At 40.3% G+C, this 24655-nt stretch overlaps 1 protein-coding gene across 1 annotated transcript in view; it reads right to left on the reverse strand.

The window, feature by feature from the left end:
* Positions 1-1712: 1712 nt before the first annotated feature.
* SIAE (sialic acid acetylesterase) overlaps positions 1713-24655 on the reverse strand; it is a 37072-nt gene continuing 14129 nt past the window's right edge. Inside the window, exons 4-10 of the mRNA XM_014741201.3 lie at positions 17549-17687; positions 14026-14197; positions 12507-12616; positions 11801-11934; positions 5586-5743; positions 4376-4568; positions 1713-3003 (exon numbers count right to left, since the gene is read on the reverse strand). Of these exons, the coding sequence (XP_014596687.1) occupies positions 2752-3003; positions 4376-4568; positions 5586-5743; positions 11801-11934; positions 12507-12616; positions 14026-14197; positions 17549-17687 (1158 nt within the window). The 3' untranslated portion in view covers positions 1713-2751. The remainder of the gene's footprint in view (positions 3004-4375; positions 4569-5585; positions 5744-11800; positions 11935-12506; positions 12617-14025; positions 14198-17548; positions 17688-24655) is intronic.

A 24655-nucleotide genomic window follows, 5' to 3' on the forward strand; every position in this document is an offset into this window, starting at 1 on the left:
TCGGCCACGGGGCCAGCCCCCTCAAAGTTGTTAATTTTTTAATGTTTTTCGTTAGTCTTTTTTCTCTGCGTAAGTTGCCTGAACATATTTGCACTTATACAGAAATGATATATGCTGCTTTTCTCATATAGCAAATATCTTTCCATTCTGTTACAGCCTGAGTAAAATACATATTAAAAGAGAGTCTCATTTTAAGAAAGACATTTAACATTTTTTTAGTAAGTTACTGTGCTCTTTAATAAGAGTATTCACTTTGTAGCTTTCCTAGAACAGTGTTTTTCAGACTGCAGATCTCAACCCATTAGTTATTCTTAAACTTAGGGAGTCAAGACCTGCATCTTTTAAAATTAAATAAAGAACATACTGGAATGCATTGCATGTCAAAAGGTTGAAACTTTGGTTTCAACTATAGTGTGTTTATGTATTTATATAAATACTGGGGATACATGGAACAATAAAAATGCTTTTACTATGGATCATCATTTTAAAAAACTTGAAAAACACTGCCGTCATATACCTAAAATATCTTTTCATCTACTGGATTGTAAAAGGTTTTTTTAAATTTGACATCCAACGTCAATGAGAATGAGGGGAAAAAATGGGACTATACCTTGGTGGGAATGTAAACTGTTGAACACTTTGGGAGGGTTAAGCTGTAGGTAATCAAAATTTTAAACATATTTATCGTTAAACATGTCATTCGACATTAATTACCCTAAGGAAATAAGAGTGGTATGATGTTTGCAGGTAACAATTATCATGGTATTAGTTTAATAGAGGAAAAATTAGAAAAAACCTGTATGTCTACTAATGTGAAACTGGTTAAATAAAGCCTGGGGCTCCCACAAACTGAAACACTAAATCTATATTCAATTTACATAGTAAAATTATTTTGCTAGAATAAGTCAGAAACACAAATTACAAGATAATATACCATGTAATATGTAAAATACAACCCAAACAAATCAAGTGACCATTGACCAAAATATTGTGTTTCTCTCCAAATTATGAATTTTGGGGTGAGTTTTACTTAGGCTTTTTCTTAGCATCTAAATGTTCTACAATGATATAACTTTCATTTTTCAAACCATAAAAAGTTATTTTAATTTGAGAAATAAACTGAATTATCACAGAATGCTTTAAATTATTCAACCATTAAAAATAAATTCACATGCCTCCATTAATATATCCACTACCTAAGCCTAATTTTTTACACTGTGTGCACTAGGTTGTTGCGGGTGAAAGGAACCTGAGCTGAGCTATCTCCAGCTGCTTCCAAACTAGAAGAACCCCTGAGTGTACGTGTATTGGGGGTGGGGAGGGGTGGCTGGATAGATTTACTTTTTCTCAGGAGTCTGTTACTACATTCATGGTTCCCATTAGGCCAGATGTATATGGCTGTTAGGAGTTAATGGTACTAGGAAGTCCTCAGGGGAACCAAAGTTCCTTGCAGACTACATAGTTGTTTTGGGTTTTTACTAAAATAAAATCCTGACACTGACAAAGCTATTCCTGATGTTCAGAGCTACACCAGGATGACTTGGGGGACAGGTGTGGGGAGAGATGCTTACTGCTTTAGTTCTCATTTTTCACATTAAGGGAATCGAAGCTACTCATAGGTAACAGTCTTACTCCTTTCTCATGCTTCAAAGGACAATTTACAAGCCCGTTCCTAACCCAGTTTTGACTGGATATAAATGTATACATGCCACTAATGATTATACTTTTATTTCCAACTTTTAGTAGATAACCACAATTATCAAGTGCCATTAGCTGTTTTTAATCAACCAATCAACAGCATTATGATTCCTCAGAGTACACACATAAGCCCTCTTTCATATTTGCCCCACCTGGATTATTTTTCTAAACGCTTATCATGTAGCTTTACTTTCAGCCTGACTTTTTTCTTCCATCTGGATCATCCTTTTTATAGTTAAACCTCTTACCTTTAAAGAGCCTGAGATTCATATTTAACTCTAACGACCTGTTTGCCTCTCAGTGACCTCCACTCCTATTTTTCAAAGCTTGTGATTCCCCCACTCCTGCTCCGGGCAGCCTGAGGGCCATCCTGGGCTCCCACCACCTCACCCTTTCTCTTTGTTCCTTAAAGCAATCCCTCAGCACCTCCCCGAAATGCCTGCACAGGGTCCTGGTTTGTTGGTTTTCAACATTCACATTTTCATTATTTAGATTGAAGGAACAGAATTGTTTGGGGCTTAGAACACAAATAGGGCTATCTTCAGTTATCTGATAGATGGTTGGGTAGTGGAAGAAAGATTTCAGTTCCACATAAGGAAAAACTTGGGAAGTTTAGAATGGAAACTTTATACAGAAATTCAATAACCACTTGTCAAATTTTGTAAAGTACATATAAATACTACCTGGCCTACATGGCCTTGAAATCTCTGCCAATCCTGAGTTTCCACAACTCTGAATGTAAGGGGACAAAAGTGTTAGACACTGCACTCCCAATAATGAAGGAAGTGAATGACAATGAGGTTCAATTTGTAGTTTGGAATTAGTCCAATACAGACACCTAGACCAACCGGGGGAGAAAGTAATCATTTCATTTGCCTATGAGCCCTGGATCATCTCAGAATACAGAAAACAGCCATGTGCTAGCTGGGGCTGTCCAATGAGACCTTGTATTAATTTCCTTTAAAAGCAATGGTTGTCATCATTTAAACTCCTAAATGCCAAAATCTAAAGGATCCACACTTCCATCTAAGATATGATCATATTGCAGCTAAATTATTTCATGTCCTTGCTGTGATATCCAGGAGTCTGGTTTGTAATGAAAGCAATGAAGGGAGGAGCTGGCAGGGTACTGGTGGGGTGGTATAGGGGACACTGTTTATATTCACAGGGCCATGTGGCCCAGGCATAGCGAACAGCAACCACAGTATCATGACAAGAACTGATATTCAGGTCCAGGGTCTGGGTGGAGAAAGTGTTCATAGGAGCTGGAAGCCACTTGCATTGCTGGTCCCTGCAACATGAGATCTAATAAGAGAGCATAAAACAGGAACAGTTAGGTGTGTTAGTAGGTTATTCCAAGAGACTGGGAACTGCTCTTTCAGCCAGACTAGAACCGGGAAGAGGAGCCACCCATTTCCTACAGCAATCAAAGGTCAGCACAGCCACAGGTTGATAAATGTTCATGTGATAAAATAAATAACAAATCAATAAATAAAACATTAAATTACTGAGGAAGACAAGGAAGCATAACCACACAAAGCATAGAGAGAAGGCCTCCCTGAACATTCCTGCTATGACCACTCCCACCAAGCAGCAAAGCAGGCAGGGACTGTGTGAGGAAGCAATCTAGGAGCTGCCACTACTCTTTGGCACTCCCAAAGGAGCTGAGGAATGAAGAAGGAGCACAGAGGAACTTTAGGTAATAAGCCTTTCTCAATTCAGAAAGCAATTCAGGGAGGGGAACATAAATTATCCAGGACTCAAGGGTTAAATTCTGTCTTGACCCCAACTATGATTCCCAGTCCCGATGATGGGAAGACTGCCAGCAACTGACTGAAGAGGAAAACTCAGAATACAGAGACTTCTTGGGAGCTAGAATTCATCTAAAACCCAGTGTCTAAAGAAGCCAAGTAGAGTAAGCACTGACCAAGCACCTGAGGCAAGTGGATATGATAGTCAGGATACCAGAGGAGGAGTAGCCCTAGATGAACTCCTGTGTAACTAAAGTTTGCCTTTCGTAATCTTTCACCTCCTCCAATGACCTCTTTTCGTACAAACCCCCCCACACACACTCATGGCCTTATGATTCCCAAAGACACTCATTTAAATGTTCCATCTAGGAATGCCTCTGTCCCCTCACCCCCAACTACAGAGACTCCTATAACCTCTAATCAATAGCCCAGTTCCACTGTAGCATGATCCTTGCTAGGTTTTAGAACAAAGTAGTTTCATTACATTAATTCACACTAAGTGACAAATCACCAAGATTAAGCCACTGAAAGGAAACATTAAACTCAAAAGAATATCAGAATTTAGGATAGTGTGACAAAAGAGACATCCAAGGATGAGGGAAATGTTCTACAACAAGGATCCTTTCAATAGGTAACCTACAAATAAAGCTGCAGGCCGTTCCCAGAGCCAAGATGGTGGTTCTGGAAGGGAAAATCTAAAAGGAGTATCATTTCAATATGGACTCATTTTGACTGTCCTGTCTATCAAAATTGCCTCTAAGTGAATGAATGAATAGGTGCTTATTGCCCCTCTAAGATAAACTCAGACTCCACCATCCAAGACCTCCCCCACAGTAAAGTGATAATTAAAAAGATGGGCCTCAGTGTGGAGAAAATCTGACTCCCAACACAGGATGAAGCGCTATTGTTCCTGCTCTTCTTCTCACCTCAAATATCTTGTCCTGCCTCTGCACGTGGATTTGCTGAGAATACGTGAGGTTGAGCAGCCCCTTGTCAGTCAAGAGCTCTATCTTCTCAGGCAGTGGTCCTTGAAAGATCAAATTCTTCTCACCATAAGCCACAGCACGGGCCCCCAAATGCAGCCTATATGCCACAGTCTGTTTATCTCGAGGGTGGATGCTACAGGACAAAGAACAAGTAGAGAACTTTGGGTTTGAGCTCAATAATAACCATATTTTTTTAAAAAAGGAAATATTATATAAAGCACGCTTTAAGAAGATGAAAATAAAGTTGACTGACCCTAATAGCCAATGATCGGGGCTAGTTAAAGAGAAATAGTGAATGGCAACCATAGATGGAGCTCTGGGCCTTCTATGGGTTGGAAACCGTGAGAAAAAGATGACTTGGATGGAAGGAACATACGGAGGGAGGGAGGGAGGGAGAAGGTAAGGCATTCTACCTACCTAGGAGAGCTAACTCATAAGACTATTCCAACCTCTAAAAGCCCTGTGTTTCATTCGAATCAGCTGTTCATTATTTGGTCCCCTCCAGCTGTTATTTGTCTCTTCAATAAATATTCATTCATTCAAAAATAAAGAAATATTTGTTTATTCAATAGCCTACTATAATCCAGACACTATGTGTTGGGCTCCATTTCACATTTGAAATCCCCTCATATCCTATAGCTAATATGTGGTAGTCGTCAGGGCTGTTCACAAATATTCCATTACTCCTCCCCTGAGTCCATGGGAGAATTCCATTTCCTGCTCTTGCTGAAGGTGGGCATGGCCATATGACTTGCTTTGGCTAATGCAACGTGAGCAGAAGTGTCTCACGTTGCTTCCAGGTGGAAGCCTTTAACTGCCAGTGTGAGACTTTAAGGTCACCACAGAAGCACAGACCATGGAGCCTCTGTCACTCTGGATCTGTGAATGGCTATGATGAGCAGAGCCTCTCTGTTGACCTTCTTTGGACATGTAGTATGAACAAGAAATAAATTTTTGTTGCATGAAGGCACTGAAATGTTAAGAGGTGTTTTTTGTTACTGCAGCACATCCCAGCATGAATGCTTGATAGATAATGCTTCTAAGGTCCAATCCTTAGACCACCTACTCTCCGTTCCCTCACAAGTGAACATCAGAGTGAAGCCTACAAAGAACAAATATTGTTCAAGCAAAGTACAAGAAGCAACCATACCTGCCAAAAGATGAGTTCCGATCACCGAGATCCATAGCTACAGCCATGAAAGTGTTGGGCATCCTTAGGTTGGGAACATAGCCAAAGTCTGCTGTTTGATGCCAACGGATCTCAGGAAATTCATCATCTGAGGTTGCAGCAGACCAATAAGAAGATAACTGCAAAGTAAAGAGATTGTTATATCAGAATTTTATTGTGTCAGAATCCTACACTGGAGTCCTTTTCACAAGCAGACCCTGCTTCTGCTTCATTCATTTGTTTAAATGTTCATTCAACAAGTATTCACTAAGCTTCTTACTGTTGTGGCTGAATCCCTCTCATCCCACATGGCACAAAGTAACCTTGCGATGCCTAACATCAAGAGGTAGAGTCTACTTCTTCTCCCATTGAATCTGGGCTAAGCCTGGATGTTCTCTGACCAATGGAATGCAGCAGAAGTGATGCTGTGCAGCTTCTGAGTCTTTGCCTCAAAAGCCCTTGCCTTATGATTTCTTTCTCTTGGAAGCCTGAGATGGCCACACACACAAAAAAAACCCAGCTACCCTGCTGGAGAAATTATGTGGAGAGAGGGGCCTTAGAAATTGGAAGATCATGAGGAGACAGAGGTGCCAATGTCCAATTTCAAATTGCAGCCACATGAGCAAGCCCAGCTGATATCACACTGAGCAGAGATAAGCCATCCCAGTTAAGCCCTGCCTGGCCAACCCATGGAATCATAAGCAAATAAAATGGCTGCTGTATTAAGCCACTGAGTTTGATACAAAGCCATAGGTAGCTGATACATCTGTATACAACACAGGGCCAGGTACTGTAAGGAAGCAGAGAGGAATCTGCCCTTGAGCTCGTGGTAAATTGCATCAAAGACCCCAATTCTTCACACCTTCCTATATCCCCACCTTCCAGCCATATAGCCTTGCTTGTTTCTCCCACTAAGAGAAAGAGTATATTTCCCCACCACTTGATTCTGAGTTTCGCTATGTGGTTTGCTTTGGTCAACAGACTGAAACAGAAGTCACAGTCAATTCCTAGCCTAGGTCTCTAGACACCTTGTGTGATTTCACTTGCTCTTTTGCATTTCTGCCATCACCACGAGAACGACATGCCTGGGCTAGCCCACTACTCGCTGAAGAAAAATGAGAGCTGTGGAACAGAGCTGCCTCATCTAATCTACTCCAGCCAAGCCTGGACCAGAACACAGCCCCCCAGCTGACCCACAGAGATTTGGAAGAGCCCAGTGGAGCTCAGCCAAGGTCAACCAACCCAGCTACCCAGACATGTGAGCTATAAAAATAAATATTATTTTAAGTCATGGAGTTTTGAGGTGGTTTGTTACACAGCAGTAGCTAACTGGTACAAGTACTTCACAATTTGTTGAGGGGACAGACTGGCACATAAGAAATGTTAATAAATACAGTATAAAATAGTATGGATTTCATGCTTTACTGGTGGCACAGACAGCAAATGCACTAAGTTTAGAAGATACAAAGTTTATTATAATAAGAAAACATGGCCTTAGAATATGTAAAAAAATTTGGATGGGCACAGAAAATATGAGAAGTCACTACAAATAGGATGCTCATAGTTCACATGTTAGAACCTCGTAAGATGCAAAGATGGGAAGCAGAAAGGCAGCTTGGAGAGACCAATCTAGCTGGACTAGAGGATTTACATAGGAAAGACAAAGGTGGAAAAACAGTGAGGCAAGTGTTTGATAGAGTTTATACTTTATTCTATAAACAATAGGGAACCACTGTGAATGTACTAAATGCCACTGAATTGACTAATAATAAAATGGCTAATTTTACATTATGTGAATTTCACCTCAATTTAAAAATTAGAGAGCCACTGAAATTACTGACATGACTAAAGGACTATTTCAAAAGATTAATCTAGTGATCATGTAAATAGTTCTGTGAAGAAAAAAGACTGAAAGCAGAGAGATTGATTAGTTAAGAAGCTACTATAATATTCTAGACACAAAAGAGAAAGGTCTAACCTAGAAGTTTTGTAGTGGGAATGGGATAGTTAGAAATAAGATAATCTAAAAAACCAACTGACAGAACCAGGCAAGCCACTGGATATGGGACACAAGAGAAAGGATAACATCCAACACTCAAAATCTATAACATCTGAATTATGTGCTTGGTTTTGCAGATGTAAGTAAGATCCTTTATCAGTTGACTTCAAGGTAACCAAAAGGAAGAGTATGATACTGAGCCTGATCCAGTCAGGTAAGTCCTTTAAAAGAGGGCGTAGAAGTCAGAGGCCTCTCACCCGCTGGCCTTCAAGAAGTTAGTGCCATGAGTTCTACAGCTTCGAAGAAATAAATTCTGCCAACAGCCACATGACCTTGGAGAAAACCCAAAGCCTCAGATGAGACCCCAGCTCTGTCCAACACCTTCACCACAGCCCTGAGCCGAGGACTGAGCTAAGCCATGCATGCCCAGACTCCTCACCCATAGAAACTGTGAGGTAAAAAATGTGTGTGGTATTGTTTGAAGCTGCTAAATATGCAGTAACTTGTTATGTAGCAATAGAAAACTAATATACTGGGGAAAGAATTTTCCAGGCAGAAGGAAAAGAAAACGGCAGGCCCTAGGGCAGGAATATGCCTAGTGCGCTTAAAGAAAGTAAGGCAGACAGTGTGGCTGAAATGGGGTAAGCAAGGCAAAGAAAATTAGGAGATGAGGTCAGAGGGGTAATGGAGGCAGGGGGACCATGTATGGCCTTGTTGACCTCAGTCATATGGAGGAAACACTGGAGCCTTCTGATATGACATAGTAATATTAAAAACACTTAATATTACTACAATGCACGTGGTCCCACTAGTTCTTCCTTCCTTACTTCTTCGATGTCTATATCACCCTCTTCTCTGACTTAGCTAGCACCTATTCTTAGCCCTAGTTCCAGCCAATGAGAGGCATCAACCTATTACCTCTCTTTTACAAACTATGATCTTAAAGTAAGTCAAGTCGCAAACTGGGAAACAGCCTGGGCAAGCAACCACATTGTCTTTGAACTCCATTTCAGAATTTCTGCATCAGAGGAGCTGCATTCTCAATAGACTGTTCCTTCTAGTCTTATTACTCTCATAGCCCAGGAAAGACCTGAGATCATCCCTCCAAATGTGGCCAAGTGAAGCTTTGGATAGAAGAAGTTTTCTGCTTCTTGAGTTGTTCCAGAAAGACTAGAAAATCATCAGGAAAACACTGGAGAAGTCGCAATAGTAGCAGAAAGGATAAGGAACAAAGGATATGAGATGGAACTAAGAGGACACTTCCAATTCTCTTATTAAAATCTCTTAAGTAAATCGGTTTTAATGTATGAAATGATAAAAGGTGCTGACACTTCACAATGGAATCTCAAGAAAACTACAAAACAGGACTAGAAAGATCCAGTGATCTTCTTCCCACACTACACCCAGAAGAATGAAAGTGGAACCATGTTCATCAGCCAGTGGCATAATAAGGATCGTAGCAACAAAGTTACCAGAAAGAGTCTAGAGTAAGTTTCAGCTTCAAGCACAACAGGAAGGAATGCTAATAATAGCCACTCAAGCCAAGGAAGTTTTCTCAAAATGGCAGTTTGCTGAAAATTCCTGTAGCAATTCTCCACTTATTTCATTGATTGCACTACTACATACTGGCCACATGGGGACACCAGCATACTCCACAACCAAAAGAAATTCCTGTGTTTTTCCTAATCTGAGATATTAGTAGGGCACTGTGCGGTCTCCCACAGTGTTTGGTAGAAATACTGTTGCTAATGAAGGCATATATTAGGCAAAAAATGTAAAAGTGGCCAAATTTAGAGGATTTTACAAACACACAGTTTGCAGTCTGTTCCACTGGTCCTCCTAACCCCTTTAAAAAAGATACGCCTAGGACTTCAGTCCCTAGCCACATGCTCTTCTTTCCCCCTCATGCTGCAGGACACCTCTCTACTAATCACTCTCGGGTACATGTCTCTAGTCCTGGTCTCTCCACTGAGCTCAGTCCCACATCTCTAACTATGCTCTAGTTACCGCAACCATCATTTCAGACCCAGCACTTCTATAAAGCCAATTCACCTTTCCTTACAGACCAACTGTCCCTCCAGATTTTCTGACTTCTCTCATTAATAATAATAAACATTATTATCTGGCATGTGCCACACTTTACAGGATTAACTCATTTAATACTTAAAATAATAAAGAGGTTTGATATCTTGTTCAAAATCATATACCTAAAGAAGTGTCAGAGCTGGGATTTGAATCCAGGCAGACTAGCTCCAGGATCCATGCCTGATCCATTACATTCTCATAGCTGATACTTCCCTTTGAAGATGTACATTTATACTCCCAGTTTTCCACAAGTAACCAGCATATTTTCATTGACAAAGTTAGAGCCCAAAGGCTAAAGAACTAATAAACTGAAAGACATAAACATAAGTGCAAGGACCAGGCCTCTGACTCATGCTACATTGCCAGCCCTTCACACAGTTCATGGCATCTAATAAGCATTCAACACACACTTTAGGTTTGAAGTGACTGAAGTCACATTCAAATCACCATGTACACAGGCTAAGAGATAAAAAAAATGTACCTCAAAAGTCCAAATGTAGCTTCCACCAAGAGTAGTTCAGAACTGGTGCCAAGAGTTGCTATTTTGAAAATAATGAGCAAAAAAATCTTTTTTCAAAGTCAAAACAAATGTAAGAAAGAAGGAAGAAAATGATTGTAAAGTAATTATAAGTGGAAAGAAGGTCTATAAAAGTCTTCATCCAAAAAAAGGTATAGTGAAATAGGACAAGGTAGAGGAGATAGGGAGGATGGTGAGAAGAAGGTTATGCGTGGGACGTGCAGAGGCAGCTGTCTGGAAGTATGTATGTCCAATTCAAACATTAAAGCCCATTCCATTATTATGTTGACTTGAGCCTTGTTTTTATAATACCTTACTTGTTTGATTTGCTATGTTTGAGAAAAGTCAGAACTACCACTCTGCTAAAAACTCTAGGTCTTGGAGGGGTCATATGAACAGGTAAGGCAAGGCAATTATGAATTTGGTTAAATACGTTTATTCCTTTTAGGCAAGGCTGAAAGCAGAAACTGACTAGTTACTGCTAATTAAAAGTATGGTTTCTCTTGATCTATTTTTTCATTTGTATGTTAGGCCATGTTTAGTAAGTGTCGACCAATTAGGTACTGGGGATATAAATGTGATCCAGGGAAATACAGCCATGTGTGCAACCTCCATGCAGGTAAAAAGGGGAAGCAGAGGGTGCTAAGAATCACCCATCTGGAGAGAGAGGGTGTCTAACCCAGACTTTGGATAGTCACAGAAGGCTTTCTGACTGATATGCAGACTGAGACCTAAAGGAAGATGAAAAGTTAGCTGGGAAAGTATGAGACAGAAAGACCACCCCAGACAAAGAGCATGTGAGATGGGCTAGGAGTGCGAAAGCAAGGTTCATTCTAAGGAGTGCCAGGGATAACACCAAGTTGGGAGGGTGTGGGGAAGTGGACATTCTCACACACAGGTGCTAAGAGAATCATTTTATACAAATTTATAAATTTCTACAGAGAAATTTGTGGACATCTTCAATGCCTTAAAAAGTGTTCAATTTAATCCAGCAATTTCATTTATCTTATGGAAATAACTAAGCACATATGTAATGATTTAGCTACAAAAAAAATAAACATGCCATTGCTTAAAAAAGCAAAATGTTTAAAGCTACCTAAGTGCCCATCTAATGAGGACTAGTTAAATAAATTACAATACAGCCACATTTCTGAACACTCTACAATCATTATAAATTGTGCTAAAGATTAATATTTATTGTCATGAAAATTGTTCAGAATATGAAATTATGAGAAAAAGCAAGATAAGATACAGTATTGTGGTATGGATCCTATTTTAAAAATACATGAGCAGAAAAGGTCTGGTTATGTCTGGATTGTGGAATTATAAATGTTTTTAGCTTCTTTTTTTGCTTATCTTTTTAATATTTCTTTAATGAACATGTAATGCTTTTTTAATAAGAAGAAATATTAGTTACTAATTAACTTTTTCTAAAGATTTAATTGTCCCACCAATGAACTGAGATGAATTGTCTTACATTCAGGTCTTGACCAGCAGGCTACGAGGACATAAAAAGGAACATGGATTCCAGGAAAGAGATCTAGACAGCACATCCGCACCTCAGTGCCCAAAAACCCTCTTCCTCTCAACACATACCTGAACAAATCCAAATGGGAAGAAACGCTCTGTCTGCCCCTGGGAGCCACGGTGGAAGGTTTGGCGCCAGTCTTCAATGAGTGCAGGGAATGTGCAGTTGTACAGGTCTCTGTTAATATTTATATTGGACTCCCCTAAAAACAGTCCAAATTGTGAGAGGAGTTTGGGGTAGATGCAGAAACAGCCACACGTTACTCCCCAACTTCTATCTGCCCTTAGGAAGTGGGCCTTCCTGCAGGATCTTTGGACTGGACTTGTGAGTTGCTCTGGCCAAAGGGGCATCAGTAAACATGAGGCAAGCAGAGGCTTGAAAAGCACTTCAGCTTTGCAGTTTGCTCTCCTTTGATACACTTGAACCCAGAAACTGCTATGTAAATGATAAATAAGTCTGAGCTGGCTTGCTAAAGGATGAGAGGCCACATGAGAACCATGGTACTCCAGCACATGGACAGCTCCCAGTCAACAGACATGAGGGAGAGGCCATCGTGAGTCATCCAGCCACCAAACAACCTGCCAGGTGGCCACAGACACATAAGAGATCCCAGCAGAAATTAGCCAAAGCAGCCCAGACAGAAAAACTACCTGCCGACCCCCAGAACAGAGCTAAATAAAATTATTACTGTTTTAAGTCACTAAGTTCTGGGGTGGTTTGTTATACAGGAAAAGCTAACTGATACAATGGAGAAATAGTAAATGGAACACTCACCCTGATACCATATCACCCCTTTCAGAGTCATATTATGTAGCGGATGGATCATGGCATTCCAGAGAACAGAGTGCTGACTGGGACCGGCTACAAAATCAGATGCAGTGAACCTGAAATCAGTAAGATGCATAGTGTCAGGAGAGAGCTAGTGATCGATCACATGATGATCCCTAAGCTGGGAGTGTATCCACCTTTCATTTGGGTCAAACTTCTGAGATAAGCAATAGAGAATTAAATTGAACCTCTCTGTTTCACATGAAAACAAGTGAACAGTCTCCAAATTTCACCTCCAGGTTCTTCCCAGGATAAGTGTATCAGTCAGCTTTCTGTGAGTTCAAAGTGGGCCATCCCAGTTTGCAGATAAGGTCATCAAAACCAAAGAGGAAGAGTGTTTCATTATGAGTCTCTCATAGAGGCAATAAATGTATTTAACTACTGCTCAATGGATAGACACTTAGATTTTTTTAAGCTTTTTGCTTTTATATAAGCAATGCCAAGATTATCTTCCTTACAGCTAAATCATTTCATACAGGCTTAATTATTTCCTTAAGATAAATTCCCAGAAAGGAAATTGCTGGGTCAAAAGGCACATTTTTGTAATGCTCTAAACATGTTCCTAAATTTCTCTGTGAAATACTTATATATGAATTTATACTCGTGGCAGTCATGTAAGAGAATGCCCACTTCCCTACACCCTTGGTATTGTCCCTTCCATGTCCCCAGAGATCTGGGAGGCCCAGCTTTAGATCCCTCCTATTCTTCCACAGGCCATTCTTTCTGTTCCCAAGTTGAATGTCTTCACTTCCCCACAGACAAGCCTTTACCACACTATTCAAGAGCCCAAGTCCATCCTCTTCCCAGAGGCCTTCCCAGAATTGATGAGACAATGTCTGTGAAAGCAGGTCACAGACTGTTAATCTCTATGTTAATACTAATACCAGGATTTTAGTAACTAGCCCTTTCTCTCCCACCCCAAATATTCTTCCTGGTCTAGCTTTTCCTAAGTGTGCTTTCATAATCAGTAGACTAAGATATTTCTTTGATTACAGGTACATTTTTTCTTCCTATTAGACTATTTATTCTTATATAGCACAGTAGTTAAGAACACAGACATTGAAGCAGCCTTTGTCACTCACAAGTCGTGTCCATGAGCAAGTTACTAAACCTCTCCCAGAATTGGTATCTTTATCCATAGAATATTCATAGGTTCTACACTTCAAGAGGTTGTTGTATTAAGTGAATTAATATATATACAGTTCTGACAGCAATATGTGGCATACAGAAAGCTTTCAGTAAGTATTAGCTATTACTTATTGAGGAAAGGAATCATAATTGCTTCTTGACATATTCTCTGAGGATTGCAATAGTGACTTCTGTGCATGGAATAAGTTACATACATTCAGTACATATTTGGACATTCAACACACACTTGACTCCCCAGAGGAGACCGTGATCCTTCTCTCTTCCATAATTTCCTGGGAAGCTTTCTCCCAGACTGAGGATGCTTTCTTACCCTTACCTAGGGACCCCACAGGCTTTCAGTGACCTTCCAGATGACCAGGCTTCAATGGGTGTCCCACCCCACGAGGAGGCAAGCAGCCCAATGGGATACTGCAGAGTGTCATACAGGTAACGCCCAAAGAGCCAGCACACTGCTGACATGTACTGGAAACTTCCATGGCCCAAGTTTTCTGTTCACAGAAATAGTTAAAGAAAGAGTCAGGGAAAAAGTATATGGATACAAACTGTAGCTACTAGATGAGTCTAGGTGAGAAGAATGGGTATGGGTCATTCCTTGTATTCTTTTCTAAGACTTTCAAAAAGTAGGATAAGATTGAGAGGCAATTGTCTCATTAGCAGAGAGCCAAAGCTCTCTGGCCAGGCAAGACGGCTTCCCCCCACCGCATGCTACCCCATCACTTACAGGTTCCTGAGAACCTAGGAATATTAATATTCCTCTTTAACAGGTGAGGGGCGGAAAGGCCATTGGGCCTCTATACTACTATCATCTACACCTCTCCTCTCACCTCATCATTCATCCCCACTTAGCTCTGTGGAGGGGAATAAGCAAGCAGGGAGCATGTTGAAAAGAAATGTATATTTTTTCTGGGTAGTTTTATACCCAATTTTATAGCTATGGTAATGAAAACATGGACAAGTAAGTCACAGGAAGTTTGGCCAAAAAGGAAAGCAACAGAAACCAAAACCAGTGTTTACATGTTCAGTATAGTCTAGCTCATGTGTCCATACAGCCCAGTAACCAACACAGACCAGAACGGGCAATTTCCATGTCAGAAGAAAGCTGATGAACAAGGGAACATGCACACACATAGAACTGACGGGATCAATTCAACCCAGTATTTATTAAAGAGCTACTATGTATAAGTCACTCGCTCGGCACTATAAAAGATTCAAACTCAATATAGGCCCAGTGCCCAAAAAGCTGATAGTGTAATAATGAGAATTCAACATAATTACAATTGACTGAGCAACTACTAGGCGCCAGGCACTTCTAGATGGTTGAGATACAGTAATTAAAGAAATATGGAGAGACACGGAACCTCTCCGCATAGGTCTTATATTGTACAGAATACAACAAATATTCAGCTGAACAAAATAAAAGAAAAAAACATGGTTAAGAGCCTTAAGAGGTACAAACAAGTGTTAAGGGGTTTTAACAGCAAAAAGGAAGAATATCAAATGAAAGGCAGATCATAAAAAGCCTAACAAAGCCTGACCTCCTCCCCTGTGCTCCATAACACTCTGTGCATAGTGTTTCCCTTTCCCCATCAAACTATTAGGTCCTTGAAGGCAGGAACTTCATCTTATTTACTTCAGTATCCCCAGTGTCTAGTACCTACCAGAGAGTCAGTAAACGTCTGTTGACTGGTGAGGGTGCCTGTGGGTAGCCAGTATCAAGGTGGATTCGTTGACATGTAGACAGGGGGAAAGGTACATAAGAGGGAAGGGGAGAAAGGTAGGGAAGCGTTGAAGGGTAGACAGGAGTTTAACAAGCAGAGCTGGCATTCTAGGCAGATGAAACAATACATAAAAAGGCACAAAGAATAGGAAAATTTTGAAAGTATTTGACTGGAGCACAGATTATAAAAGGAGAATATTAGGAGATAAGACAGGAGGGGAGGTTAGAGTCACATCTTAGAGTCAAGAAAACAGAAAGCCACTTGAAAATGCTTGAGAGTGAGAATGTGTGGTAAGCAAAAGTACCTCCAAAGACATCCACACCCCATGCCCAGAACCTGTGAATATGACCTTCTGTGGCTAAAGGGCCTTTATAGATGTGATTGGGGTTAAGGACCTTGAGACAGGGAGAATGTCCTGATTATCCAGATGGATCCAATCCAATTACATGAGTCCTTAAACTCAGAGAACCTTCCCAGCTGCAGTCAAAGAGACATGACAACAGTCGAAGAGGCAGGCGAGATCTGAAATATGACAGGGACTTGGCCTCCTATGCTCTTCCCCAGACATCTGCATTGCCTCACCTCCTTCAGGTTATTACTGAAATGTCACCTTTTTCAGTTGGGAGTACCACAGCCACTCTCAACGGGGAACCACAACCCCATCCCAGCCCCACTGGTCTGTACTGCCCCCTTCCCTGGTATATTTCATTGATTTATTTTTGTCTCATCAGCATGCATCACCATCTAACCTATCCCTTAATATTCAAAGATTTATTCAGTCTCTGAGTTCAGAGAGTGAAAGGGAGCTGACAGCAAGGTATAATAAATTATCCAAATATAATTGATTCTTGCGTTTTGGATAACATGTAGGAGGAGGTCATAGACCAAAAGATTCATCCAAAAATTTACCCGAATCTATTCAATTCCTAAGTTGTTACAGGGAGAGTTCAGATAGTGTGATACTAAATAGTATCAAACACTTCATATATAATTTACTAGTTTTATTATTCATTTCCGTATCCCACGCACTAGGATATAAACTCCATAAGATTAGACGGTCTTGCCTGTTGTATTCACTGCTACACTCCCTGCACAGAGAACAGTACCTAACACACAGTCGGCACTCAAATTTGCTGAATGAATTAATACTTGAAAATATAGGAGCAATTGAGGTTACCAAGACAAAGCACATACAGACAAGAGAAAAAGGACTAGGAAGAGCAGAAGGGACTACTTTTGGAGGAAGAGATTGAAGAAAGCGAAGAAACAGGGAGGAAGAAGACAGAGGAAGAGACCCAGGGAAAGGAAGCACCATGCAAGCTAAGAGGAATACGTGGTTTCTCAAAGCGGTGGTCAGCAGTGTCAAATGCTACAGAAGTGTCCAGAGTGTATAATTAGAAGAATAGTAACACCCTTGAGGGGAACAAGTTGTTGAGGTAGAAGCAGAAGCCAGATTACAAAGGGTCAGAGTGAAGACATGGAAAGACAATGAAAAGGATGAAAACCAAAGATGTTCTAGAAAAGTTTAACAAAGCAAAGGGGAGAGGTGAGGAGGGTGTTTGTTATATTTAGTTTTGCTTTGCTTTGTTAGAATAAAAGAAAAGCTCTGAGAGTCTGTCTTGCTCACAACTATATCCTTGGGGCATAGCACAGAGTGGGCATGAAATAAAGGTTTCTTGCCAAATGGACAGGGGGTAAAAGAACAGAGCCTGAGGGATAAAAGAAGACCCTGAAGGAGGTACGAGACAAAATCAAAGGTGGCCCTGAAAAGACACCAGTCAGTTGTGTTCAGACACAGAACCAAAGGAAGATAGCGAAGAGGAGAATAGAGCATTGAGGTGTTGAAGAGACATGCTGGCAGAGCTCATGCTGAATGGCCTCAGGGTGTTCAGTGAAGGTGAAGGAAGAGTCATCTGCTCATAGCAAAGGGCAAGATTCATTGTTAGACTCTTGGGAAGAAACATATGAATTGGCCACCAACAGGAATGGGGTGGAGAGTCAATAAATGAATGAAAGGATGGTTGAATAATAATAAATAGATCAGAACAAAATTCAGGATTACAGATTCCATAGGGCACTAGCCCAGTCTAAGAGATGGTGCATGCTCTAGCAATCACTTACCTGCGGTAGGCTTAGACCATTGCAAGTCAACCTCAGGAAGGTCCTCCAGCTCCTGCTCTGCCTCAACAAGAGACACAGAGAGAATGCGGACAGACTGATAGGCAGCAGTGTTAGACAGCTCACTTGTAGCATTAAATATCTAGAAAAGAAATAGGAATGTCATTTCTTAGACCAACCTAGTGGGTGTCAACTATCCTACTCCCTCTTTGTAAACACTACCAACCCTCTGAGCTCTTTCTGAGCCTTCCATATACCAAGATCAACTGAATGACCAAAACCGATGATGGGCTGGTCTGAGTCACCTTGATCCACCTTGACCAACAGAGATCCTGATGAATCATGTCCCCAAAGAAGGCAGGAGTACAATGAAATCTGAGATCTCAAGGAGCAAGTCTGTATTAGAAGAGAGGAGCTATGGAGTAGTTTAGGCTAAAGAAGATCAACTATCAATTAGACCACTGTGATATCTTGAAACTAAAATATTTCTATTCAAAAAAAGTATCTGATAACATAAAGCCACAGTATTAGCTTCTTTCAAAAATGGAGCCAAAAAGGCCATGAGGAGGTAGGTTTGTGTAATCTTTACTACATAGGAGAAGTATATTCAAAGGAAACATACCTGAGAAATGATTGTTGAACTACTAAAACACCTTGAAGTCAGTCTCAAAAATGCTTCTACTCTCATGTCAGTCCCGGCAAATCACCAAAGGAAAGCATTGAAACATGGCAATTTGAAAAGTGGTGTTCAGGGTGACTGCTGAGGACAGTCCCAGGAAACCAGACAAAGAAAAGGGGCCATCCAAAGACACATCCCTTTTTCCAAAATCATTTCATGAAACCTCATCAGTTGCCAAGAGTACGACAGGAATGGCTTACAGTTTTGCTGGACAAAAATGTGTGTGCTACACTGAGTAGTTTCTTTGTTAGTCCTATGAAACATCATTCCTCTCTGAGCTTACACATAAGTGCTATTTCCTTCAATCTTGATTTTTTAGTTATGGTTTTCCTTTATTTTAAAAAGAATGTATCATAAACATATTTTGCTTTCTTATTTGTGTTTGTTTTTTCTTGTCTTCTCTCTATCTCCCTGGACTAGTCCAGTTTTCCCAAAACAAAGGGCTAACAGGAGCATCAGGAAACCCAGTTATCATGGGCCTCAGGGAAAAGAGCTCCAGCTGAGACAGGACGGCCACAGTGAGATGCACAGGAGGCTGGGATACTTTCCATTGGCCGCTAGCCACAGAGTGTGCAGCTGGTTTGCTTTCCCTCCCACTCACCACAGAGAATACAGCTGGCCCTCCAGCCCACAGTGTAAGAGAAATGATGGAGCAGCCAGAGTGCCCCCACAGAGCATTTCACTGAAATATGCAGCCCCTTGAATCGCCTTTTGACTTGCCACTGAGCCTGCTGTGGCCAGTAAGATAGCCAGATGCAAATGACATGGCTCTTTTGGTCACAATGGGAGCCACAGCCTGAAATGCTCCCTGGGTAGCAGAAGCTCTAGCCAGTCAGGGTTACTGGTCTTCCCACTATCGGGACAAAGATTACACATGGCCTCAGGAAAATTCCATGGGAAATCCAGACCTGTTAGTTCAGGATCTTGCCTGGCAAGTTTAATGTAAAATAAACATTAAAGAGTAAGAACAGGCTAATGCACTCACAGTATACTCTGGCAGGGAAATTATTTTTCAGCAGCAAGTACCTGTAAAAAGTCACCTCCCTTGAAATTCAGTTCTGCACTAAGCGCTAAGGATCGTATGTTGCTTCCATGGAAACAGTGGATAAAACTGCTTTCATTCTTTCCACCCACACCAGCTTCCGTGCTGACTTGGGACTCAAGTGCCTCGTCGCAATGAGATGCCAGCTTGGGAGGCAGTATGAGGGAACATGCTACTTGTCTTTCAGACCCACTTCTAACACTGCAGAGTATTCAAGGCCAACAGAGTTGGGCTGGTTGGCATTCTCCTATATTGTTACCAGCACAAAGAACTGGAGCCAAAACATTGGCTGGAGAACTTCCATGTTCAAACTCACATTTGTGTATTATTTCAAGCCAAAACTTGAAAGCCACAGAAAGCGTTAACAAAAATGGTGGTGGGGGAAAATTCTTGCTATACCTGATGACAATTAATTCTGAAATTGGTAGCCTGTCCCAATATCACCAAGCCTTTTTTGATGGAAGCATTTCCTCAGGGATATTGGCAGCAAATTTAGGAATAAAGAGATTTCAGGAAGATTTTCATTTAAATGACACTTGGTTTCCCTGCTGATGAAAGGGGAAGCCTTACTCCATCTGCTGAGATCAAATTTCATCTCATCAAACACCTCAGTGTAATTATTTTGCTACCGAGTATTTAAATGAGGATGTAAATGAATACCAAAGTATTTGAAGTCATTAAGACTGCTGCGGCTGAGAGAGACCACCGCTGCCTCTCCAGGGACCGGCGGTTCACCATCAAAGCAGCTGCTCGCCGGTGTTCATTTTGTAACCTTTATACCACATTCTTGAATTAATGAAGAAACATCAAGAATCTATTTCCTCAGAGAATCCTGGCTTGGGGTCTGCATGGGGGAGCAAGGCATAGGTGTAAGCGTATGTATGTGTGTGTGTGCGTGCATGCACATGCATGGCACGCACACATGCTAAAGGACACAGGGAAACTTTACTTAAAAGAATTTGGACCCTAGAAGTCATTTTACCTTCTACTACATGCAATACAGCAGTTCTAAAGTTGAGGGTAGCAACTATAAATAAGCCAGCCAACATAACTCCTGTGATTCTTTTTTTTTTTTTTTGAGGAAGATTAGCCATGAGGTAACATCTGCCAACCCTCCTCTTTTTTCCAAGGAAGACTGGCCCTGAGCTAACATCCGTGCCCATCCTCCTCCCCTTTACATGTGGGACGCCTGCCACAGCATAACTTGCCATGCGGTGCCATGTCCGCACCTGGGATCCAAACTGGCGAACCCTAGGCCACCCAAGCAGATAGTGTGCACTTAACCGCTGCGCCAGCAGGCTGGCCCCATCCTGTGATTCTTTTATTGTAATGTGATACCAGCCCTTCTCTTCTGGATTTTAATTTTTCTACGTGTAAAGCAGGAATGGGGGGATTGCTAAAACAGTGAAAAATGGGTGTACTGTCTAACATTGGCCATCTTCTTCTGAGCCTAACTAGAAATATCCAATAAGACCAAGCCCTGGGGCCAGCCCCAGTGGTCTAGTGGTTAAGTTTGGCCCACTCTACTTCGGTGGCCTGGGTTCAGTTCCCAGGTGTGGACCTACACCACTCGTCTCTCAGTGGCCATGCTGTGGTGGTGGCTCACATACAAAAAAGAGGAAATCTGGTAGCGGATGTTAGCTCAGGGTGAATCTTCCTCAGGAAAAAGAAAAAAAGACCTACCCTGACTTAGGAGGCAACAGATGAACATTTAGACTTTTCTCCATTTATAAACATCTCACTCCATGTTATAAATAACACTTGATTTTAAAATTCCACTTTACCCTGACAACAAGATGGGCACGCAATCTGCCATTTCATTTAAATGTGAAGAGTGGTAGGTTATAGTGGAAATCTTACCTCCTCAGAAAAATCACATGGGGGGTAGGGAAGGAGAAAGAAAGAGACAAACACTGTGTTTGCCTGTGTGTGTGCGTGTGTGTGTGCACACATATGCCTGCACATGTGTGCTGGGAGTTGTGTAGAACATCCTTTTGATCATGAAATAAAGTTCTACAGAGTGTTAGGAGACTAGAAAGCTCGGCTTTTGATACTGTCAGCACCTAAAATGCTGTGTTGCAAAGCAAGTGCATGAATTAAAACAAAAAAACAAAAAATCAACAAATGGGATGTTTCAAATGGACTCTTTTTTCTATTTCTCTATCTCAGAGTTTGTAGCCTTAGCTTAAGAAGTAAGATGCTTAAATGCTTAAGAGTAAATTCTAGGCAGAAAGAATGTGTTCACTCTTAACAATCAAAATCTGATTTAGCTTGACAGAAGATGGGATGGAATCCCCTGACAGACTGCAACTGAGAACCTGACTGTATGGATACAAACAGATCTGGTCCACGCCTTTCTGTGCAAACACGGAACTGCAATCAAAACATTAAGGAAAGGACTTAACAGCAACCCCACTTCTATACAGAACCACGCTTCTATCAAGAGATAAAACTTCATTTTTGCCTCCCTTCACTTACGCTAAAAAAAAGCCCAGAAAAGCTCAGTTTAATAAACATTTAAATTTAAAAGGATTCTGTATATTTAAGTAGGACAGGAAGCAAGAAAAAACAAAATATTGGTTAGGAAGACATAAATAAGAGAATTTAAACTTTGAATTAGAAAACTAATGATGAAATGAAATGGATATGTCCAGGAGATATTTTTAGTAGCATTATTTAGTAAACAGTGAGAAAAAGAAGAAACTATAAGGGGTAGAAGCCACAGAAGCAAAACAAGAAATCATAAAGCATATTAAAGGGCTGTTTTATAAATCTTTTAAAAAAAGAAATAAACTGAGACCATGCTCTAGTTGGAGAGACTTTTAAATCTCAAATTTAAATATTTCTCGAAGATGAAGAAGTAGATAGATAAATAGTAGATAGATAGAGAGAAGTAGATAGAAAAATAACTTGAGAAGAAACTGAGTTTTAGAGAAAGAGCTAGAGAAGACAATCATCTTTCAAAGTTCTCAACCTATGAAAGGAAACAAATCAAAGTATACAGAACATATTAGTGCTAATCAATAATTCAAATTCAAGAATTTATTCCTAAAATTCTTATTTACATAATCTGCCTCTTTATTGTAAACTGAGCCTTTGATAAATATTTAAGAGGTGAAATCAATATCAATTTCTTGTTTTAGTAACTTTCTTTTAAAAACTATAGTTACTTCATGTTCATTATGGAAAAATCACATGATTCGGATAAGCAGAGAAAACCAATCCCAATTTCAAACGTGCCAAAGAACTTAACTCATTTTAATTTCTCTGGAGTTCTGATACTGAGTAAAAAATATCTATTAATATTTCAGCAATATTTTAAGCCTATATAGTTTAAAAATGTCTCTGAACTTGCTATTACACTGTCTTGCCTTGACCTTAATTTAAATGAAACGACAATGGTCACTCATACCTTTAAGTCAGATAGCTTCCACTAAACAAATAAAATGACAATTCTGAGGCCCAGAGCACTAACTCCTATCATGCTGTACCCAGAAATCCATGCTCTTTATTCTAGATTGTTTTTGTGTTTAATTAGAAAGTAGAGTTGATCCCAAAAATAAATGAATGCTAAAGACATATAGCTCCAAGGCGTTTGTTCTACCACTGCTGCCTTGCTAGAATACCAATCAAACTATCAAGAGACTGGCTTCCCTTGATAACCTTTTCAATGTCCTTTTTATCCAGCTTTACATAAAAGACTCACTCATAGTCTATCAAATGGGCCCTATGCTCTAACACGGGAGACAGGAACACCTCAAGGTGAGTTTCATCGCAGACCAACATGTCAGCAAGTCAGCATTTCCTTGTTCTGTCCCTCTTGATTCTCCATGTATGGCATGTGCCCCATCCCTACTTGGGAGCCTACATAGTGCTCTTCCTCCCGACACTCTAGCAGAGTAAGTAGAGCCCAGTGAAGCCTCTGTATAGTTATAACAAAGGAGAAAAAAATGCTAGGTCTCAAATTTAAGAATAATTAATCTTTGGGGCCAGCCCCATGGCCAACTGGTTAAGTTCACGCGCTCTGTTTTGGCGGCCTGGGGTTTCGCTGGTCCGGATCGTGGGCACAGACACAGCCCCACTTGTCAGGCCATGCTGAGGCGGCATCCCATATAGCACAACCAGAAGGACCTACAGCTAGAATATACAACTAGGTACTGGGGGTCTTTAAGGAGATGAAGAAGAAGAAGAAAAAGACTGGCAACAGATGTTAGCTCAGGTGCCAATCTTTAAAAAAAAAAGTCACTTCCTCCCCGACAGGTCCTACTCTCCCCACCTACCCTAAAAAAAATTTTTTTAATAAAAAAAAAGAATAATTAATCTTCAAAGGTCATGACTGAAATAGAGAAGAAAAGTGACACTAACAAAAGAAATTCCAGGCTATGAAAAAGTTGAGCCAAAAAATTAATCACTGGTCTATTATTATTTCTTCTTCCCATGAAAAGAAAAAAGAAATATATATATACACGTCAATTTGATATACATATTAATATATATCAATATAATATAAGACAGCTAACTGAAGTATCAAGATGTCTGAAGCTTACCTTGAAATGGTTCACACACACAGAAAAAAAAGATAAGCTAAATATGGCAAAATGTTAACGTGTCAATCTAGGTGATGAGTGTATAGGTGTTTATAAGTCTCTTACCTTTTGTGTGTGTTTGAAATTTTTTATGATAAAAAGTTGAAAAAATAATGACATCTTATATTTAGACAGCAGTTTTCAATTTATAAGGGCCTTTAGAGACAAACAAAATAATTTAATCTTCATAATGGCCCTGTAAATTAGTTGGGTCAGATATAATGACAGGTATAGTATAGTCATAAAAACTAAGCCTCAGACATTTAACAAAACTCAATACTTTTCCGGGATAAAAACTCTCAAGCAACTAGGAATAGAGGGAAAATTCCTCAACATGATGAAAGGTATTTACGGAAACCCCACAGGTAACATCAAATTCAGTGGTGAAAGACTGAAAGCTTTCCCCCTAAGACCAGGAGCAAGACAAGGATGTCTACTTTTCACTACTGCTATTCAACACTGTACTGAAAGTTCTAGCCAGAACTATTAGACAAGAAAAAAAATAATAAAAGGCATCCAAATTGGAAAGAAAGAGGTAAAACTATCTCGGTCTGCAGATGGTACGCTCCTATACATAGAAAATCCCAAAGAATCTACAAGAAAGCTACTAAAGCTAATTCAGCAATGTTCCAGGGGGCAAGATCAATATGAAAAATCATATGTTTCTATACATCAGCAATCAACAATCCTAAGAGAAAATTAAGAAAGAAATTCCATTTACAATAGCATCTAAAAGAATTAAATACTTAGGAATAAATCTAGTCAAGGAGATAAAAGACTTGTACATTGAAAACTATAAAACA

The sequence above is a fragment of the Equus caballus genome, chromosome 7 (genome assembly GCF_041296265.1).
Source record: "Equus caballus isolate H_3958 breed thoroughbred chromosome 7, TB-T2T, whole genome shotgun sequence".
NCBI classification, from domain to species: Eukaryota; Metazoa; Chordata; class Mammalia; order Perissodactyla; family Equidae; genus Equus; species Equus caballus.